Below are 20,176 nucleotides of genomic sequence, written 5' to 3'. Positions count from 1 at the left end.
TAGAAAATAGGTCATGGAGATCTAGTTTCAAAAGATAAAATACACAAAACATAATTAAGGAAATAGGCAAAGATTTTGAAAGCTAGAGGTGGAAAAAAGACTTCAGCCAGACATTTTTTTTTTAGGAAATAAAATGGCTTTATACAGACATTATAGAAAAGACTATCCCAGGGATTGGTTAAAGAATGCTTAAAGAAAAGAAGTAATTTACACTGCTAGACTGTGCTTTTTCTTAGAAAATTATGAAAAACCTTTTGGAATTTTATAAAACCTGAAAGAATTTACCAGCACAAACATGCTATTGTGTCACTTAGCTCCTTTGGGAAGAACTTTGAAGGATCTGAGATGTAATCTGCTTGCAAGTTAAAAGTTAGCCTGCCATAGTTTCGTGGTCTTCCCTGGTGGCTCAGGTGGTAAAGAGTCCACCTGCAAGGCAGGAGACCCATGTTTGCTCCCTGGGTCGAGAAGATCCCCTGGAGAAGGGAATGGCTATCCTCTCCAGTATTCTTGCTTGCAGAATTCCATGAACATAAGAGCCTGGAGGGCTACAGTCAGTGGGGTTGCACTTTCATAATTCCATGAATACTGGCAGAAGACAAGCTTCCTGGGTCAGAAAAAAAAAGAAGCCAGTTTATGACAGCATTAGCAGTGGCCAGAGTATATCAACCAGGTAATTCCTGTACAGGCAATGAGTTAGGCTAAAGAAGAGAATCTTCTATAGGGCTGTGAGCCTGCCTGACTTTTGCTCCAGAAAGAAACCTTATTATATTAGACAGTGAACAGCCTACCCTTTCACTTGAGTTGGGCCCTACCCCTGTTTTCACGGCCTGTCCACTATACAGCTATCCTGGAAAAGGGTACAGAACAAAGGCTGCCAGTGTCTCCTCACAAGATGCAGAAATAAGAGAGATCAACATAGAACTGTTTCCCTGCGTCTTTACAATAGCATAAAGAGTAGTAATAAATGGCCACTTGCATTCTTTTTTTAAAAAGTTATTTATTTTTAATTGGAGGATAATTGCTCTACAATATTGTATTGGTTTCTGCCTTACATCAGCGTGAATCAGCCATAGGCATGTCCCCTTGCATTCTTTCTTTCTATGCCTGGCTCTGTTGTAGCCTCCAAGGACGCAAAAGTAAATAGTACCCTCCAGGAACTGACATTTTAGTGCAGGAGGTAGGCAGTAAACTAATTTATAATATACAACTGTGGTAAGTCCTCTGAAGAATCTAAAGCAGGATAAGAAAACAGAGTGGCAGGTTAGTTCACATTGCAAAATAAACACTGTGCTAAAGTGTAAATCTGTGCAGTAGAAATAGAAAGTGGAGTTTTCTGAACTGTAACAAAATTACAATGATTGTGTGGAGCTGGGGGAGGAATTAGGTGATCTATTGCCACCTATAAAACAGGCCATTTAGGCCTTTAAAGGGAGGCCATAGTTTCTAGTTAGGAGTGAGTACTGGTAATAGTCTTAAGAATGAAATGTGTTCTTACTGTTAAGATTTGATGCAAATGAAAGTTAGCCATGTTATATAGTATAAATTAGTTTATTGTCTATCTCTTCCTCTGAGCTACCTAAGGAGATAATCTGTTGCAGAAAGTACTGAATTATTTGCATTCAGTCTTCCTGTTCAATCTGAATGCTCTCTGAGAATGTTATTTTTTATGTAATTGCCTGGTACAGTGGCTAGAATTCTATTAGCCATGTAATAAATGTTTTCAGAATGAATAGAAATATAATTTTCTGGAAATTGGGGGAAAATAATCTTACCGGAAAATCTGAGAAAAAACAGAATACCAATAGAGATAAATTTAGCAACATGGTGAGATAAATCCACAAAATTCAGTTACAGTACAAGATGCCAGAGATAGAAAGCTAGAGAGCCTAGCAGACTTTTAAAAAAGAGCAGTTTTTAAAGATAATAGCAATAAAAAGATTAAATATTAAATGATAACTTAATCTAATACAGAAGTTTATTCAAAGAATTAAAGGACTGTTTCTGGATTTTATCTTGGATTTAGCTGAGGAAGTACAGATATCTTGGATCTAACTGAGGAAAACAAAAAGATAAATTTACAAATACCTTTCAGGTCAGTATGAACACTTAAAATATTAAATTACAATGTTACGTTGTTTATTCTAGTAAAAGGTAGCAGGAGTTTGGGAGGGGAAGTTTCTAAATACAGCAGACACTTCAGAATATACTAAAATGAAAGTTACCACAACTAGATATGATTTTCATATATAGAGAGAAAAGAGAGAGAATGGTGAAATAAACCAGGGATTCCAGAAATAAATTCAGTTTCTCAGGAGCAAATTATATGAGAATTAGAAAAACAAGGGGGAACAGGATTGCTTTTTACTAATTGCTGCTGAAGAAGACAGGGAAGTTTGTGTGCAGATTATTTAAGGTCTGTGTTTGATATGAACCTTACATGCCCACCAAATAGCTAAGAATGAAAAACATTAGAAGAAAACAGATTAAGATACTTATTTCATCTATAGAGAGGAGCTAAACTTGGAACTGTTGAAAATTGTTCTTAATCAGGAAAAAGGTTTAATGGTATTAAACGTTCAGGCAGTTAAGGAGTGCAACAGTTAAGGTATGACAGAGCGCTGTTGAGTGCTGTAAGGCCTGCAAGGTTATTTTGACCAAGGGAATGGAGGCGACATCTTCGCAGAGGAGGCGAGACGGGGACCGAGCCTTGAATGAGACCCTGTGGGACTTCCTTGGGCAGCTTCTGGAGGACTGGAGAGGAGCAGAAGTAATCTGGACAGAGAATAATTTTACATTGTTAGAGAGGCGGGAAAGCTAAATGCAGATTCTCAACAATAGGAAACCTAGCAGGGAACGTGAGGACCAGATCGTGACCTGAGATGATCAGTTGAAAAGAGAAAGATCAAAAGTGGGAAGAGCAGCTGAACTCCAGGGGAGAGGTAATGAGAACCCAAACCAGGGAGGGTGGACGAGACATTGTGAAGGCAGGTGGGCAAGGTGTGCTCACTGTCCCTCGCCCCAGGCCATCTCTTCTGAATCAGCCAGGGCGTCAGGGACTGTGTGCTTCATCGGGGCTTTATTGACCCACGTCATTGGCCCGTGCAGAGGTGGTCTGTGAGAAGCAGCCCTGTGGAATTTGTCTTGCGCCATATCCATGCCCTCCTATGATGACATCTTCATGAGAACCCTTGGAGAAATTCCTGATTTTGGAGACAAAATTTACTAACTTCTGTATCTTCAAGGAAGACATTTTAGTGTTATCTTTCCAGCTCTACTTTCTGTTTCTCTCCGTGTTTTGTCTTGTTTCTTCATTTTTCTAGGTTGCGCTGAGCTGGGTTTATCTTTCATATAGACTTCAAATATTCTTTGGAAGAAAGTGGGGAATAAATACTAATATATGTGTTACACCTGTAAAATCGGCTAAATAAAAATTACGATGCTCAGTGTTGGAGGGGCTGTGGAGAAATAAGCACACATACATGGCTAATGTTGTACTTGGAGTTTCTGAAGATTGTGTCTAGCAACAGATATTTAGAACTGTAAAGTTGTTCATGTTTTTTAAGCAGTTAAGGCCACTTTTGTAAATAAATCACAAAGAAATAACCCCAAATAAACTATCTTCACACAGTTGTTTATAGCTGCAATATATAATTAGTGAAAAAAGGGTAAGAACCCATGGCACACAGTGGTAGAAGATAGTTAAATAAATTGGCTAATATAATGGAATATTATAAAGCCATCAAAAGATGAAGTAGACTAGGTAAGTCAGACTGTACATATGCATGTAAATTATAAAAATATGCATTATACCCATGTGAGAATATGTGTATACAGCAGAAAGAAATGAGAAGTCATGGAATGTGGTAAAGAATATTAAAGGACAGGCTTTTCTTCCCTACAGCAGTAATTGAATTCGTAAATACTTTTGGGATTAATTCAAGGAGTAAGTTTTGTAAAATTTAGAGCTTTCCTCCTGATCTCTCAGTTACTTAGCAGCCTCTTTGTCCCTTTGTTTCAGGACTTAAGCATTGAGGAGCAGTCAGAGTGTACTCAGGATTTTTACCAGAATGTGGCTGAAAGAATGCAGACTCGTGGGAAAGGTAATCCTTCGTTAGCCTGCCTCCGAGGGACTGCTGGTATTTGCACAGGCCTCCTGCTGAGTCTCTTAGTAGTTTCTCTCTTTCTCAAAAGTCTTTGTTGGTTTGCCTGCTCTGTTCTGTAGCTTACTCCAATAACATTCAGGTAGTTGATTTTATACTTAGCAGTATCTTTGAATACCACCATGTATGTCATTGCAAGATAATCAGGCAATTGGATAATTTCTTGAGCAATATTTAATAATTTCATTGGGAATAGAGACAGTCAGGTAAAACCCCTTGGGAGGCTTCTAAATAAAACCCCTATCTCGGAATTGCCATCTTGGTGAGAAATCTGCCCCATTTGTTTACTTTAGAGTGACCTCTAAGGTCAGATAATAGACCTCTGAAAAGTGAAAGGGTGAGTCTTGCCAGCACATACCAGTCTTGGATATTTCAAGTGCTTTTCTAATGTAGCACCATGGTAAGGTCTTCTCATTAAGCAGGGTGTACACCTATTAGGTCCTGCCAGACAGCTTAAGTTAGAAGTAGGAATTCTGTAAAAGGCAGCCCCAAAAGTTAGGGTAATTTTTTTAGAGTATTTTTTAATACCTTATACTTTTGTTTGAGTGTTTTTAATGTATTTCTGTTAAATTAGTTTTCTGCTACATTGAAAGTACTATGAAAACATTACTCTTCATTTCAACTGTTCATCCTTCATTCAAATATCCTTTTGAATATTTCAGTGCCTCCAGAAAGAGTTGAGAAGATAATGGATCAGATTGAAAAGTACATCATGACTCGTCTCTATAAATACGTGTTCTGTCCAGAAACTACTGATGATGAGAAGAAAGATCTTGCTATTCAGAAGAGGATCAGGTAGTTGGTTGTTCTGCTTTTCCTTGTTGTATTTACTACCTCCTGTTGGAAGAACACATCCGAGAAAACAGGGCCCTTGAGTTTCAGACCTTGGGTAATCAAGTAACGGCTAAGGTGTCTGCCATCCTTAGCATGTAAACTCCTTTGTGATGTCAGAAAGAAAAGGAATGTGGCAAACTGACAAGAGGAGAAGACTCAGATCTCCATCTTGCGCATCTGTTTGAATCCAGGCAGCTTTAGATGAGAACTGTGCCTGGTATTTGAGACTGTTCAGATCTCCAGAATTTCTAAGGAACAAGAGGAAATTTCACTGTTTTCTCATTTCACTGCACTAACTATCTTGTCAGGCAGGAAGCTGTGAACATCCGTAGAAAGGCAGTGAGTGTTGTCTGTCTTTGTTACTCCCGGGGTGACTCAGCCATTCCTGCTGGATCGTTCCACTAGCCCTGGTTGCTAACACTGTGCAGCGCACCCACTGCTCCATGGCCAGTAAGCGAGTCCCCATGCTGTGCATTCTAGTGGCAGCAGAGCACTGGGGAAAGAGGCCGTCGACAGGTGGGAACAGGGCCAGGCCTGAGCCTGAAGAGGTGTTTCTGGAGGAGAGGGAGCCTCGGATCACAAGTGGGGTTCCCAGACAGTGGGGCTAGTAATCGGTAGCTCTGAACTTCATGATGTCTCATCGAAAGTGTGGAATTGATCTTGGGAAGATAAGGGATGAAGTCAGAAGTAACTCGGTGGGCTTTAGACTGAGTTGCAGGGTGAGAGCATTAGTCAAGCAGGTGGTGAGGGTTGGCAGCAGAATTTCACGAGTGGAATTACCACGTGACCAGAAACCTCAGCAGTTCAGGTGGAAGCGACACACGCCTGATGATCTCTGACTCGGGCTCTAGTGTGCTTCAGAAGTCCAGGGCAGAGCCTAAAAGGTGGGCAGTGAGGACAGGGAGCAGCAGGTTCTTCCCAGATCTTCATTCTCAAATATCCATTGCTTTCCCAATGTAGTATAATTTCATTTCAACCGGAAAAATTGTCTTCTGCTTTCTTGTGATAAGTGCAGAAGAGAAGCCTCATCATAGGATTCCAGTTGCCCGGCACATCAGCTGAGCTGCTAGTACGTGCAGGGGCTGGGATTGCCTGATGAGCCAGCTGTGCCCCATCTTTTTCTGTCACTGAGGAAATAACATGATAAATGATTACAGTCCATCCTTGGACCTTTTTTTTCACTGTCTCTCTCTTTCTCTCGGTAGAGCCCTGCACTGGGTTACACCTCAGATGCTTTGTGTCCCTGTTAATGAAGACATTCCAGAAGTGTCTGATATGGTGGTGAAAGCAATTACAGGTCAGTGAAACTAAGAACTTTTGTATTTGGATCTTTTCCACTTGAAGTTAGCATTTTGCTTTATAAATCTGTACTTATATCAGTGAGCAAAAAGATAGTATTTCTAAAATACTTCTAAAATGCAGATTGCCAAAGCTATACTGGAATGTGGTAAAAAGTGATTTAAGAGTGTTAGGTTTCAGATCAGCAATTAAACCACTCTCCCCCTTCATTTTTCATGACTGTTTCTTATATCTTGAGCATTGAAACTAAAGTTAACTAGGTAAATTTCTTAAAACTCAACTGCATTTATGTATCAAAATAATTTTGAGAGATGAAATTGGTGAGGCATGGTTATCCCCAAGCTAGAATTATATATTAAAATGATGCTTCTAGTTGGTTGTTAATCAGAGATGTGCTTTGAGTTTCTTTTCTGGTTAATTGGAGAAGTAAATGGAGTGCCCTAAATCAGTGTGGCTCCGACACTCTGGACAGGTCCAGTCACCTAATAAGGTTTCTGTTTCTTAATCAAAGAATAACCCAGCAGAAGTGCAACACAAAAGTTTTAAAACAAAACTGGTGGAGAAGACATCCAACTTGCCCAGCTTCTCCTTAGTTAAGGAGAAGAGTTGGAAAGAGATTGCCAATTTAGAGATTTTTAATGACATTCTACTGGGAAGGAAAGTGTGTCAGCTGATGTTAGCAGTGCTGGAGGTGGGCCATTAAGTAGTCTCCTTTGGTTATAAGAACCAGAGAGTCGAGTTACAGTAAGAAATGAGGGTTTGCTTAAGATATTATCAGGGTTGGAAAGGAGGTGAGGCTGTTACAGAAACTTAGCTTCAAGGCCCCTTCAGGGACTGAATTGTCCTCTGGCTAACATGATTCTTCCACTTTCTCAGGTTCTGCTTCTCTTTGTACTTTTTCACATTTCAGCTCTTGGTATAAAATGTATTATTTTCTGTAACTCCCTGTGTAGAGTTTAATTGTCCTCACTAAATACCGTCCTCTTTGTTGCTCAGAGCTTTTCTGCTAAGCTCCTCATGGGTCCCATGAATGACTATTTTGGGTCAAGGCCCAACCCCAACCCCTGCCTTTTGCTCAGGGGACATCCATAAGAGATTGAAAGTAAAGCCTGTATACTTAACGTTTTCCCCAAAGACTCTTACTAGTAAGTTCAAGATCAACTGGTTTCCATTTAAAGTACTTCACAGGAATTTATGTTGGGGACTCTTTTCTAAAAAGCCACAGGACAGACCTTATAAAACCAGAAACTACAAGTGCCAAATCATTGTTTACTGAAAAATAAAAATAAGAAAGATGTCAGTATATCAGCAGTTTGTTAACAGAATTTGAGCTGTGGGACTTTACTCTCTTGGCATCTAAGTTTGAAGAGATCTTTTGATAGTAAAAGTATAGCCACGAAATTTTAAAAGCCTTCTTACGGTCTCATCTTAGCCCCCTCTTCTTGCCAGTCCAAGAGCAGGCACATTCTGCCTCTGAGGACCAGAGCTGATATGATCACTTTCTTCCTACTCTATAAACTTGTCAGCCTTCAAAAGGACAGTCTCTAACAATAGTCTTAAATGTGGAGATAATCAGTGAACTTTCTCTAAATCACTGTCTGCTTCTAATCAGGACCGTCCTTTTTGTTTATAAATACACTGCACTGAGGCCCGTGCCACTTGAGTTGGCATCCGTCATCTAGTGGGTAGAACCCCCGAGTGCTGCTGAACACCCTTCAGTGTGCAGGACAGTCCCTGCAGCAGAATCATCTGGCCAAAATGTCACTAGCACCCAATTTGACTGACCTGGGAGTACCACCTACTCTGCTTTCAAAACCGCATTAAAGATAAGTCTGGACATCTGCTAAGATAGAGTCCCCACCCTCAGCCCTGTCTTTCCTCCTGGCCCCTCGTGGCTCAGACAGTAAAGAATTGGCCTGCAGTGCAGGAGACCCGGGTTCAATCCCTGGGTTGGGAAGATCCCCTGGAGAAGGGAGTAGCAATCCACTCCAGTATTCTTGCCTGGAGAATCCCATGGACAAGGGAGCTGGGCAGGCCACAGTCCATGAGGTCACAAAGAGTCGGACATGACTGAGAGACTAACGCTTTCACTTTTTTCAAAAGCCCTGAACAGAAAACACAAAACAGTGTCTGAGGACTCTGAAAAGTAAGTCATAGCAGGCAGATTGGGAAGGGAAGTCGTTACTGGAGGAACAGCTAATGCAGTCGTGTTTCCTGTGTTGTTTACTTTTCTTTCCACATCTCCTAGTTTAGCCTTCAGGGCAGCACACATCATGGAACTGCTCCTGGGGATGGGTGGTCTAAAAGCGAAAAGAAACTTTCCTCAGACTCAAAGATACTGGGAAGAGTGGGGTTCACTACCAGATGGAGAGTGTGGGAGAAGTCCCTTGGGTTTTGTTTTCCCCTTTATTTTCCTTTTTCTTCTCTTCTCTTTTTCTTTTTACACTCCTGACCTTGCTCCTTGGCAGGGCAGCTACAAATGCGTCCAGATAGAAAATACAGGCATGCCTCAGAGATTCTATGGGTTTGGTTCCCAATCACTGCAGTAAAGCAGACACCATGGTAAAGTGAGCCGCACGGATGTTTTGGTTTCCCAGTGCTGCTAAGTTATATTACATGGTACTGTAGCTTCTTCAGTGTGCAGTAGCATTGTGTCTAAAGAGCAATATGCATACCTTATTTTAAAAAGGCTTTATTGCTTAAAATGCCAAAGCAATTACCATGGTAACATTAAAGATCTCAGATCATGGTAACAGATATAATAATAATGAAAAGGTTTGAAATATGCAGGAAATACCAAAATGTGACACAGAGACAGAGAGTAACTAGTAAGCAAATGGTGTTGGAAAAATGGTGCTGAGATATACTCAACATAGGTTGCCACAAACCTTCAATCTGTAAAAAAACAAAAAACTGCAGTTATCTGTGAAGTGCAATAAAATATGTGCCTGTAATTCACTTTTAATTTATTTTAAAACTTTAGGTATAAAGATTAATGAGAACATGGTTAAATGTTTGAAATGGAGAATGTAAACCAACAGTAAAAGGCAGAATGCTAAATAGGGTGAAAATGGTTAAAAAAAAAATTACATATGTATATATATATATATATATATGTGGACATTCCCCCAAATCTTTTTGTTAATAAGTTGTATTTAAATAGAAAAAGAAAAATAAATAGGCTGAGACATAGTAACGTAATTAAAACCCAGAATTAAAAATTTAAACAATAAAACAATTATATAATTCATACAGTAGACAGGTAAGTAGTGGCGGGGGAAGTATTAGTAAATTAAAATAAGGTCTCAGCACTGTGCAGTGTTCCTGTCTCCCACACATTAGTCTTCCGTGGCTGGTGGTCCTGTGAGAACTTCCCCAGGTAGCTGACCCCGGGGATGAGAGCTGAGAGCAGAAAAAAACTCTGGCATGTACCACCGAACCACCTAAATCTGAAACTTTTATTTCTGCTAATGGCAAGAAATTGGTGTCAAACCACTTCAGCTCTTTTCTTTCATGGTGTTCTAGACTGTAGGGAGGTGTATCTGTCCAGAGGCACCCACCTGCCCTCCTTTTGTGTGGTTCTGACAGTGCAGAGTTCAAACTTGATCACTCCTCATTGCCTCCTAGTCCTTGTGACAGAGAGTGTGAACTTATAAGAGCCTGCTAGTTGGACTTCTTGGTAGTGAAGGGCAGTGAAATAATTTTGCTTCTGAGAGAAATAAAGTATTGTTTATGAGATTAAATAATACCTATGCTCATTCCCTCTGCTGCCCAGCAGGTTATAAGTGTCATAAAGCTCTTATTAGATACTTGTTGCTAGTGGGAGATTTATATGCCACGAGGATTGGCCACTGTGGACCTCTGTGTGATGGATTTCAGCCGCTTGCACTTTGATAACCAGCTCAGAGATGCCCTGTAAAATAGCCACACTTCTAAAAAGCTGTATGAAAATGAGGCCTTCTGAACTGAGTTTTACGATGTATTTATGAGGAACAAAAACAGTGAAACGACTCTGCTTATTTCTCTGGGGAGCTCATAAGCATTTTACATCATGACTTAAAGAATGCGCTTTAGACTTAGATAGGCTTGGCTTCAGATCCCTGCTATGAGCCTTTTTATTGTATAATCTTGGGCAAATCATTGACCCTCTCTGAACATCAGCTCCCTTAATAGTGCACGTGCATACCCTGGGGATGGAGAGATTATGCTTGTAGAGCACGCAGTGTAGGGCCTGGCTGATGGGCACCTGTCCCCAAGTGTGAGCTAATGTCTACTGTTGTTGCAGACTTTCTCATACGCTAAGTTTACTAGTGGAGAAGGGGTTAGCGAGGGCACCTCTGTAACTTAAGAGACGAAATACGATGATCCTGACGCCTCTTTGATGTAACCGTCTCCTCACTGGAAGCAGCATCTCTTCTCCTTTGTAGATATCATTGAGATGGATTCGAAGCGCGTGCCCCGGGATAAGTTGGCCTGCATCACCAAGTGCAGCAAGCACATCTTCAATGCCATCAAGATCACCAAGAACGAGCCGGCTTCAGCTGATGACTTCTTACCCACACTCATCTACATTGTCTTGAAGGGCAACCCCCCACGCCTTCAGTCCAACATCCAGTACATCACCCGCTTCTGCAACCCAAGCCGACTGATGACGGGCGAGGATGGCTACTATTTCACCAATCTGGTAAGGACTTGACTTGCTGGTGTTGTGGAGAAGAACCCAGAGGTATTCATTTTAAGGATGTGACAGGGCTCTCACAGGCCTGTGACGTGTTCGTGCTCTGGAGTTGAGGGTTCAGCATAGCTGAGGATGTTTGCTTGGTATCACAGAGCACATGTGACCAGGCCAGGCACACATACCACCTCCCAGGACTTAGCCATTGTGGTTCCCCTACAGGACACACGATGGCCACGTTGAGTGTCTTTGGTGCTGTTGGCTGTCGCTTCCCGGAGTCCCGGCTGTAAGAGCCACTCATTTACTTGGTTGTTTTAACCATGAATAAATGAGATCTTGGGCTGATTCCTTTATTAAAAGACTTAATGTTTATTTTTTGTTTCATTTCTACAAATTCCCTCTTAAAACTGAATACTGAGATGCTGATGCATAGAGGGTGTGCAGTGATTTTCAGCTCTTGTTTTTTTACAGTACTAATTAACACTAGGCGGGACAGTCGTGAGGTACACACATCTAAGGCCTGAAGCCACATCCTTCCTTTTACTGACCGCTGGACTTCTCCTTGTTTGCGTTAGACTAGATTTATTGTCTCATTCATGAATTTGAGCCTCAAGACACCTTATGTTCTTTGTTTCCTGTGCTGGAAGCTGTTCAGGGTAATAAGTAGGGAGGGGAGGCCAGGCTACATAAGGAAGCATTTCTGGTAAATTGTCTAAAAAGACGGATCCTTGAATCGCCTGCACTCTGTAGCTCTTCCTGGCCCCCTGGCCCACAGCCTTAACTGTGTGCACGTATTTTTTCTTCATCCTCTTCTTGCCAGACTCAGAGTCACGGCCCCAGTGCAACCACTGTGGCAAAAGTAAAAAATTGGCCAGTTGCCACATGCCTCAGGAACTCTGCTTCACTTCACTCCTTTAACACTCCCGGTGACGCCTTCCTTCTGGAACTTCTCGTGTGCCTCAGCGTCCACGATTCCCCTCCATCTCCCTGGGCTCTTTGTGGGCCTGGTGTCCTCCTTGTCCCCTTGAATGTGTCACTCCCTGGGGGCTCTGTCCTCCGTGCATCTCTCTCCCTAGACCGTCTCCTCTGGTCCTAGCGCTGCTGGTCACCTGTCGTGATGACCTGCAGGTCACCTGTTTTGACCTCACTCTGAGCTTCCCAGCTAATTTATTACACTTCAGATTTAATCTGTTCAAAACTGAAGCCACTTTCCCATAATATGTTTCTTTCTTTTCCATTATGTACTGTTTCCATTAGTGGCAGTACTGTGTATCTACTCGCCTAGACCAGGAACATCAGAATCATCTTAGAGGCCTCTTCTTTCCAGAAACTAGGCTGCACTGATTCCACACACATAGTGTAAGCCGGTGGGTAAGGGTCAGATAGGCACGTTCTTGTCAGATGAGGCTGTTGAAATAGATTTGCTAAATCTTCTTGAAGGAGATTCGCTGTTTTATGAATAACAAGGTAAGATCCTGTGAACGAATTTCTGAAAAGAAATCCTGAGAGCTGTCTATTTTCTCCTGTGATGTTTTTCATGTTTTCCTCATGAAAATACTTTATTAAAAAAAAAGTATGAAAATGGTATGTGCTCCTTCTAGAAAAAATTAGTTGAGAGTATAACTAAGATGTCTTTGTCACTCAGCATTTCCCCCAGCATTTCTGTGCTAATAATTGCTACCATTTATTCGTTGCTTACTACAGACCTGTGAGACATGTGCTACGTTGTTTAATTCTCACAATAAATCTGGGTGGTATTTCCCTCATTTTACAAATGTGGGAACCACAGAGGGCTTAGGTAACTTTTCTAGGGTCACACAGCTCTGGGCTGTCAGTTGACAGAGGTGACATTTCACTCAGGTTGTCTGGTGTCAAAGTGCATTCTTTTAACTGTTTGACATTAAAGTATCTTGAGGACCAGTGGTCTGTGTGCACACAAGTACCTGCGGACATGCTTAGTGGCAGGCTGTGGCAGAGCTCAGTGGCAGAGCTGGGAAGGCCTCTCCGCAGGGAAGGGCCTTGTGGGGCGTGGCCCTGGAGCTCCAGGCCACACCGTGATTCCTCTGCCCTGCAGCGTGGCAGGGAAGCAGAGCACCTGTGACTTCAAGGAAACACACAGGAAGCTCTGTGATAACCATTGTGGAATGCATACTAAAGGTGCCTCTTCAAATATTTCATTCTGTACAAGACCCTAGGGCCTTCGAACCACCCAAGGAGAGGACTGAATTTCTGGCTCAATGAACTTGGCAGTTAGATTTAATTTTTTTTAAAGGAAGAAATGCATTATTGCAGATGGGAGTATAAAGGAAACAACATGAATGGCCATGGTAATTTTTGAAGCTGAAGTCCATGGAGGTTCATGAGATTATCTTGTCAAGTTTTGATTCTGTTTAAATTCTTTGTAATAAAAGGATTTTTTTACCTTCTCTTCGAATGTTTGTAGCTCTCCTATATAACTATAATAAATGACATTCTCTTCTTTTTATAGTGCTGTGCCGTGGCTTTCATTGAGAAATTAGATGCTCAGTCTTTGAATTTAAGTCAGGAAGATTTTGATCGATACATGTCTGGCCAGACTTCTCCCAGGAAGCAGGAATCTGAGAGTTGGTCTCCTGATGCTTGCTTAGGTGTGAAGCAGATGTATAAGAATTTGGACCTCCTGTCTCAGTTGAATGAACGACAGGAAAGGATTATGAATGAAGCCAAGAAACTTGAGAAAGACCTCATAGATTGGACGGATGGAATCGCAAAAGAGGTTCAAGACATTGTTGAGAAATACCCACTTGAAATTAGACCCCCAAATCAATCTGTAGCAGCTATTGACTCTGAAAATGTTGAAAATGATAAACTTCCTCCACCGTTGCAACCTCAAGTTTATGCAGGATGATGAAAACTTAACATAGATAGTATTTATTTGAGCCTGAATTGTAGCCAGCCCTTCCTGCAGTCCACTGATTGGGGTCTAGAGTATAACTTAATTGCTTAGAAGTATCAGCATTTTTAAAGGTACAGTTTGTGGGGATTGTTTTGTTCGTTTTGTTTTGTTTTCCTGTCAAGGGAGGCTTAGTAAATAATAAAGTACTATTTATTGAGTCACTGAAATAGATTCATTTAAGGCTTGTATGAAAAGTTTGTCTATAAATCTATTTTTTCTCCATGGTTTTCCTATGTGCTTCCTCTGTGGCATTCAGTGTGTTTTTGGATTTGGTTAAATAATTGCCTTTTAAAGGAGAAAACAAATGAATGCTACAAAAAATGTATGTGGTACCACTGTTCCTACAGTTTGACATAATTTTATAATTGTAAAGATAGAAGATATATTGCTAAGTAAATATGTAAAAGTGTAAATATGTAAAAAAAAAAAGAAGGAATGGTGTCCGTTGTGCATGGCATTTCATGTGTTAACTCCGTTTCTTTTTTTTTGGTTCGAAATGAAGTATATTGAATATTTGCCTTTTAACACCGTTTTATTTGGTTTGCCCCACTAAAATGAATGCAGAAATACTTAGACATACTCTCCCTGAAATGTTGGCTCCAGCTTTAACAATGTGTTAGCCCTGACTTTGAGGTCCTGTTCAGTCAGAGAACGTGACCCCATTGAATCACGTTTTCAGTCTTGTGAAGTTACTGTTCAGTACAGACTGGAGGCTGAACCGTGCTTCCAGCGCCTCTGACCTCCTTCCATTCAGCAAATGTTCCCTGAGCTCTTGGTCAGGGCGGTTGCCCTGGGGCCGAGTCAGAAGCCAGAAAAGAACAGGTCTCTGCAGGCGAGAGCTGATGGAACATCTCTCTGAGCTTTAAAATGCAGAGGCAAGGGAGAGGGGCATCTCTGCTTCCATAGTGTCCTTGTGACTTTATGGACAGTCCAGTCACATGTCACATAAGCCTCTTTCAGGGTTTCTCAACGTCAGTACTGTTTGGAGCCTGAGGACATTTTTATTTGGGCGCCACCTCGTGTAGTGTATTTAGTGGTGTCCCTGGCCTCTACACCCACTAGACACTAGTAGCAGCCCCCCAGTTGTGAAAAGTCGTCTCCAGACATTGCCAAATGTCTCCCGTTCTGCCTCCAGTTAGGGACTGCTGATCTGCTTTGTAAGCAAAGGCGTTTTCCTCCTGATGGCTAATATGACGTAACCAAAGAAAATGGCACCAAATGTACAGTGAAATGTGAACTCAGAGCTCATTCGGTAAAGCTCTCCAGTCCCTGGGAGCGTGGAGCCTTGTCTAATCCTGGTGGAGCCTTTCACAACTAAATACACCATCGTGATTCTCCTCCCCATCAGTGATGTCTGCAGACTTTCGGAGTTCCTGGGAAATTGTAATTCCCAGGGCACCATTTTTGCACAAGATCACATCACACAAGCTGTTAAGAAAGCTTCCTTTGTGTTTCCAGTATTTTCCTCATGGTGTACCACAGATGTGTAGTGCAATAGTTTTGGAATAAAACTAGGGTGGGTATAAAACTTGTTGCCCTTTACTTAAATTAACATCTAAAATGCATCACATTGATACATCTGTTGTCCTAAAGCACTGAAGACGTGAAGCAGTCAGCTGAGACAGCTGATTGCCAAGCTCACTTGGAATATTACCATCAAGTGTCTGGAGAATGTGCTCATAGAAACCTGGGCCCAGATGGTCTTCGTAGAGAGCTTTCCCTTTTTTTCTTTTCTATGTACTTTCTAGGTGCTAATCCAGGCATACATACACACTCTTACTTCTCCTGGGAATATACCGTTCTTTTCGTCATTGTACATTATGTTTATTAAATAAAATGTGCATATCAGCCTCCCAAAATAAGCTGTCTTCTTTTGACTTCTAACCTGTGTGTAAATTGTTGAACTGTTTTTTTTTTTTTTTAGCATGTCTCATATTGGTTGAATTCTTATTTGCACTCTTGCCTTACAGTTTCTCTTTAAGTCAGCATCAATATCATAGCCAGGGTTTCTGTTTTCTCAACCAGAAAATACTGGCATTTTATGTACTATAAATGTGACTGGAACAGAAGTCCTTATCAATAAAGTTTCCTAATCCATTCCTCTTCCCAATAGGTCGATTTTTGGTTCTTCATCTTAGGAAAATAGACTATTAATATTCTCATGTTATAAAGGTTTCCCTTTTAAACCACAGCAGTCATTATCATACTTAAAAATGAAACAGACATTAATTAAAATCAAGAACAAGAAGGACTTCCCAGCTGGTGAGTCCTTTGCTCCCAAAGCAAGGGACCTGGGTTCAATCCCTGGTCAGGGAACTAGCTCCCACATACTGCAACTAAGAGTTTGCATGCTGCAACTAAAGATCCTGCATGCTGCAATGAAGATAGAAGATCCCACGTATTGTGCTGTGACTAAGATCTGGTGCGGCCAAATAAGTAAATGTTTTAAGAAAATATTTTTTAAGTACTTAACAAAAACTTTTTGTAAGTACTGTTTAAAGTTGGTGAGATAGTAGATGTTAAATTTCTCACCAAAAAGAGAAAGTCATTAGGTAAAGTGATGAATGTGTCAAGTATATTGTGGTAATCATTCCACAATGTTTATGTTGTACGAAGTCAAAATGTTATACAGTTTAAACAATGAGATGTCAATTAATATCACCATAAAGCTGGACTTCCCAGTTGGTACAGTGGTATAGAATCCACCTGCCAGTGCAAGAAAAGTCCAGTTCAATCCCTGGACTGAAGATCCCCTGGAGAAGGAAATGACCACCCACTCCAGTATTGTCTGGAGAATTCCATAGACAGAGGAGCCTGGCAGGCTGCAGAGTCACATGAAAATGAGCATATACCATAAAGCTGGGAGAAAAACAAGAAAAATCAAATATTAAAAAAAAAAATTAAGTACTTTTTCAAATAAAGAACTGTAAAACTTCGAACATTTAAAAATACTACAAAGGATGTGAACAATTCACCATAGAGACTTAAAAATGGACAACGATTTATCTGGGAATGTTCTTCGTTTTCCCTGAAGTGTTCAAGATTTCTTGTGACTAAGAAAGCATCACAACATGTTAGATTTTCTTGGCATTTCACCTGCTTACATAGTTTTGAATATGAAGAGATGTGCTTTGAGAGATCAGAAACATTGATGGCATTCACCACTCTGCCAATTACATATAAAAGTGTGTTAAAAAGTGATCATAAATTTTTTTAAATGGACACCAGAGGAAAAATACTCAACCTCATTAGTAACCAAAGAAATAGAATATAATTCAATAGCAATTTTTTCTGTCACATTGGCAAAGGTGGAGATCTTATGGCAAATATAGCACTTTATGAGTGTATAGAGAAATGTGCCTCACTGATGAAAGCGCAGATTATAAGATTTCCAGACAGCAGGTCAGGGCTGTGTGTCAAGAGCCTTAAAAATCTTTTTACTTTAATGGCACAGTAACCCTATTTCTATAATTAGCAATGCTAAGAAAATGTGCTTGTGCTTAGTTACTCAATCTTGTCCAACTCTGCAACCCTGTGAACTGTAGCCAGTCAGGCTCTTCTGTCCATGGGGTTTTTCAGGTGAGAATACTGGAGTGAGTTGTCATTTCCTCCTCCAGAGGATCTTCCCCACCCATGGACTGAACCCGAGTCTCCTGTGTCTTCTGCATTGCAGGCAGATTCTCTCTTTTTTAAAAAAAAATTTTTTTAATTGAAGGATAATTGCTTTACAATATTGTGTTGGTGTCTGCCAAACATCAACATGAATCAGCCATAGGTATGCTTATGTCTGCTTCCTTTTGAGCCTCCCTCCCCCTTCCCTCCTCATCCCACCCATCTAAGGTTGTTACAGAGCCCTGTTTGAGTTCTGCAAGTGGATTCTTTACCCTCTGAGCAATCGGGGAAGCCCAAGAAAGTAATTTTAAAAGTTATATAAAAACATTAAGTATAGAAGTTTAAAAATTCGATGTTTAAATTGTGTAGAGGGGGATGTTTCAATTAAAGAATAATTATGCAGAAAGCTATCCTCATACAGTATTAAGCATAGTTCCAAATCTGTTTTAAAATTCCAAGCAGTGCTAGAGAAAAAAAAATACAAAATCTCATCAGTAATTACCATTGGGTTTGAGGGTTATAGATGGTTCTAATTTTCCTTTTTGATATTTCCTTGGTCTTCTTAACTTTATACAATGGCATGGTAGTTTTATCATCAGAAAACAGAAAAAAAAATATTCTCAGAGTATAAAAACAAAAGCTTCAAACTACTGCATGACAGAATTGGATTAGCACACATTAGCTCTTAAAGGGAGAAGTTTGTTTTAAAAGTGACACAGCTGTCTCTGAGCAGGGTTTCCCAGGCAACCTCTCAGTGGTTGCCAATACAGAATGCCACCTCTAGGGGTGGAATCAAGCTCTTGGCTGGCCTGCCCCGCTTTAAAAGAATAATGAGTTGTCTGCAGGGGTAGGTGTCTGGCTTAAATTTCCTCCACAGGAGTATGCACCTGTCGAATGGTTTCCCTGCCAGAATAAAATCGCTTGCTCCCTTAGTAAAAAGTCAATGAAGCTGAAAGAAAGCTAGTTTCTTGGATTTGAGGTAGCAGCCAGAAGACTGGTAAGCATTCTTAAATGTGGAGGCCTCTCCTCTAAGCACTAGGATGAGTCTGTTGTTGGAATTAAGCTGAAATTCCAGTGGCATCTGCTCTAGGTGGTGGAGAGGTGGGTTGCGGGAGGCGTTTGGTCATTTTTCTCCTGATTTGGAAAGTGAAAGGGGCGGGTGGACATGGTCACTATTTCAAGTGGAAACTTTCTCCCCAAAGTAAGAGTGACTCGTTCTGAAATGAGCCCTTTGTGGGCATTTGGGTGAACTGATTAGTGAGGTGTTGGACAAGGTGGTCTGCAGAAGCGTCTTTAAAATGTACTAATTTTCTGCCCTAAATATATGTGGAGCCCAGACTACGTATGAAGAATGGTGCTGGAGGGACCGTGAAAAGGTAACATGGCCTGGACTTTGACTTCAGCTTACTTACAATCCAGTAAAAATAGGAAGCTCTAAAAATATGAAAAGTCAAATAGCTCAAGACTTAGTCCATAAGATATAACGGAAGTGACAGACAAGGCACCGCCTTCGGGCTTAACTGCCCTGTGGAATACAGTATCTCAAGTGTATTCAGCCCCTGTGTACGAGGTCCCGTGCTAAGCAAGCATTTAAAATGTATTACCTCGTGAATGTCTGTAATAAACCCGGTCTAATCATTTTCTTTATTTTGGGCTGTGCTGAATCTTCATCGCCATGAGGGCTTTTCTCTAGTTGCGGTGAGCTGGCTTCTCATTGTAGTGGCTTCTCTCGCTGTGGAGCGTGGGCTCTACTGCGCGCAGGTTTCGGTGGTTGCGGCGTGTGGGCTTCAGTAGCTGTGGCTCCTGGGCTCTAGAGCACAGGCTCCTTAGTTGAGGTGCATGGGTTTGGTTTGCTCCGCAGTGTGTGGGATCTTCCTGGACCAGGGGTTGAACCCATGTCTCCTGCATGGGCAGGTGGCTTCTTTATCATTGAGCCACTGGGGATGCCCTAATAAACCTGGACTAACAGGAATAATAATAGGTAGACTTAATTAGTGCATAATACACGCTGGGCATTGTGCTAAGTGCTTCCCACAACGACATGCATTGAGCCTTCTCAGGGAACCTGCAGGGAAGTATTACTGTTATTCCGAGGCACAGAAATGAGGCTGATGCACCAAGATGTGAGTGTCTTGCCCAAGATCACAGAGCTGAAGTGGGGAACCAGGATTCAAACCCCGGCTGTCTAGCTCCAGAGCCCCACTCTTCTTGTTCTATTTTTACTTTGTATCGCGGTAAGTAAGTGTTAGTCGTTCAGTTGTGCCTGACTCTTGGCGATCCCATGGACTGCAGCCCACTAGGCTCCTCTGTCCATGAGATTTTCCAGGCAAGTATACTCGAGTGGGTTGCCATTTCCTTTAGGGGATCTTCCCAACCCAGGGATTAAACCCAGGTCTCCTGCACTGTAGGCGGATTTTTTACCGACTGAGCTACAAGGGTAAGAACACTTAAAATGAGATCTATTCTCTTAATGTGAGATCTGTCCTCTGAATTTTCTGTGTGTTTAATTTTGGGTTAAAATTTGTACAGGATTGTTGACTCTAGGTACAATGTTGCACAGCAGATCTCTAGAGCTTATTCATCTTGTTTAACTGAAACTTTATGCCTACTGATGAATAACCCCATCTCCCATTTCCCCAGCCCCTGGTAACCGCCATTTCC

General features: G+C 41.3%; 1 protein-coding gene across 2 annotated transcripts in view; it reads left to right on the top strand.

Annotated features, from left to right (window-relative positions):
• Positions 1-15,739, top strand: part of RABGEF1 (RAB guanine nucleotide exchange factor 1) — a 47,983-nt gene extending 32,244 nt beyond the window's left edge. For both annotated transcript variants that reach the window (XM_068967179.1, XM_068967178.1), the window contains exons 5-9: positions 4,019-4,100; positions 4,823-4,955; positions 6,200-6,291; positions 10,721-10,977; positions 13,457-15,739. In XM_068967179.1, coding sequence (XP_068823280.1) covers positions 4,019-4,100; positions 4,823-4,955; positions 6,200-6,291; positions 10,721-10,977; positions 13,457-13,855 — 963 coding nt within the window. In that variant the 3' untranslated portion in view covers positions 13,856-15,739. The remainder of the gene's footprint in view (positions 1-4,018; positions 4,101-4,822; positions 4,956-6,199; positions 6,292-10,720; positions 10,978-13,456) is intronic.
• The last annotated feature ends 4,437 nt before the right edge of the window (positions 15,740-20,176 follow it).

Source organism: Capricornis sumatraensis, chromosome 3 (assembly GCF_032405125.1).
Source record: "Capricornis sumatraensis isolate serow.1 chromosome 3, serow.2, whole genome shotgun sequence".
Classification (NCBI taxonomy): Eukaryota; Metazoa; Chordata; class Mammalia; order Artiodactyla; family Bovidae; genus Capricornis; species Capricornis sumatraensis.
The sequence above is the reverse complement of the archived record's forward strand: the minus strand, read 5'-3'. Positions and strand labels throughout refer to the sequence as shown.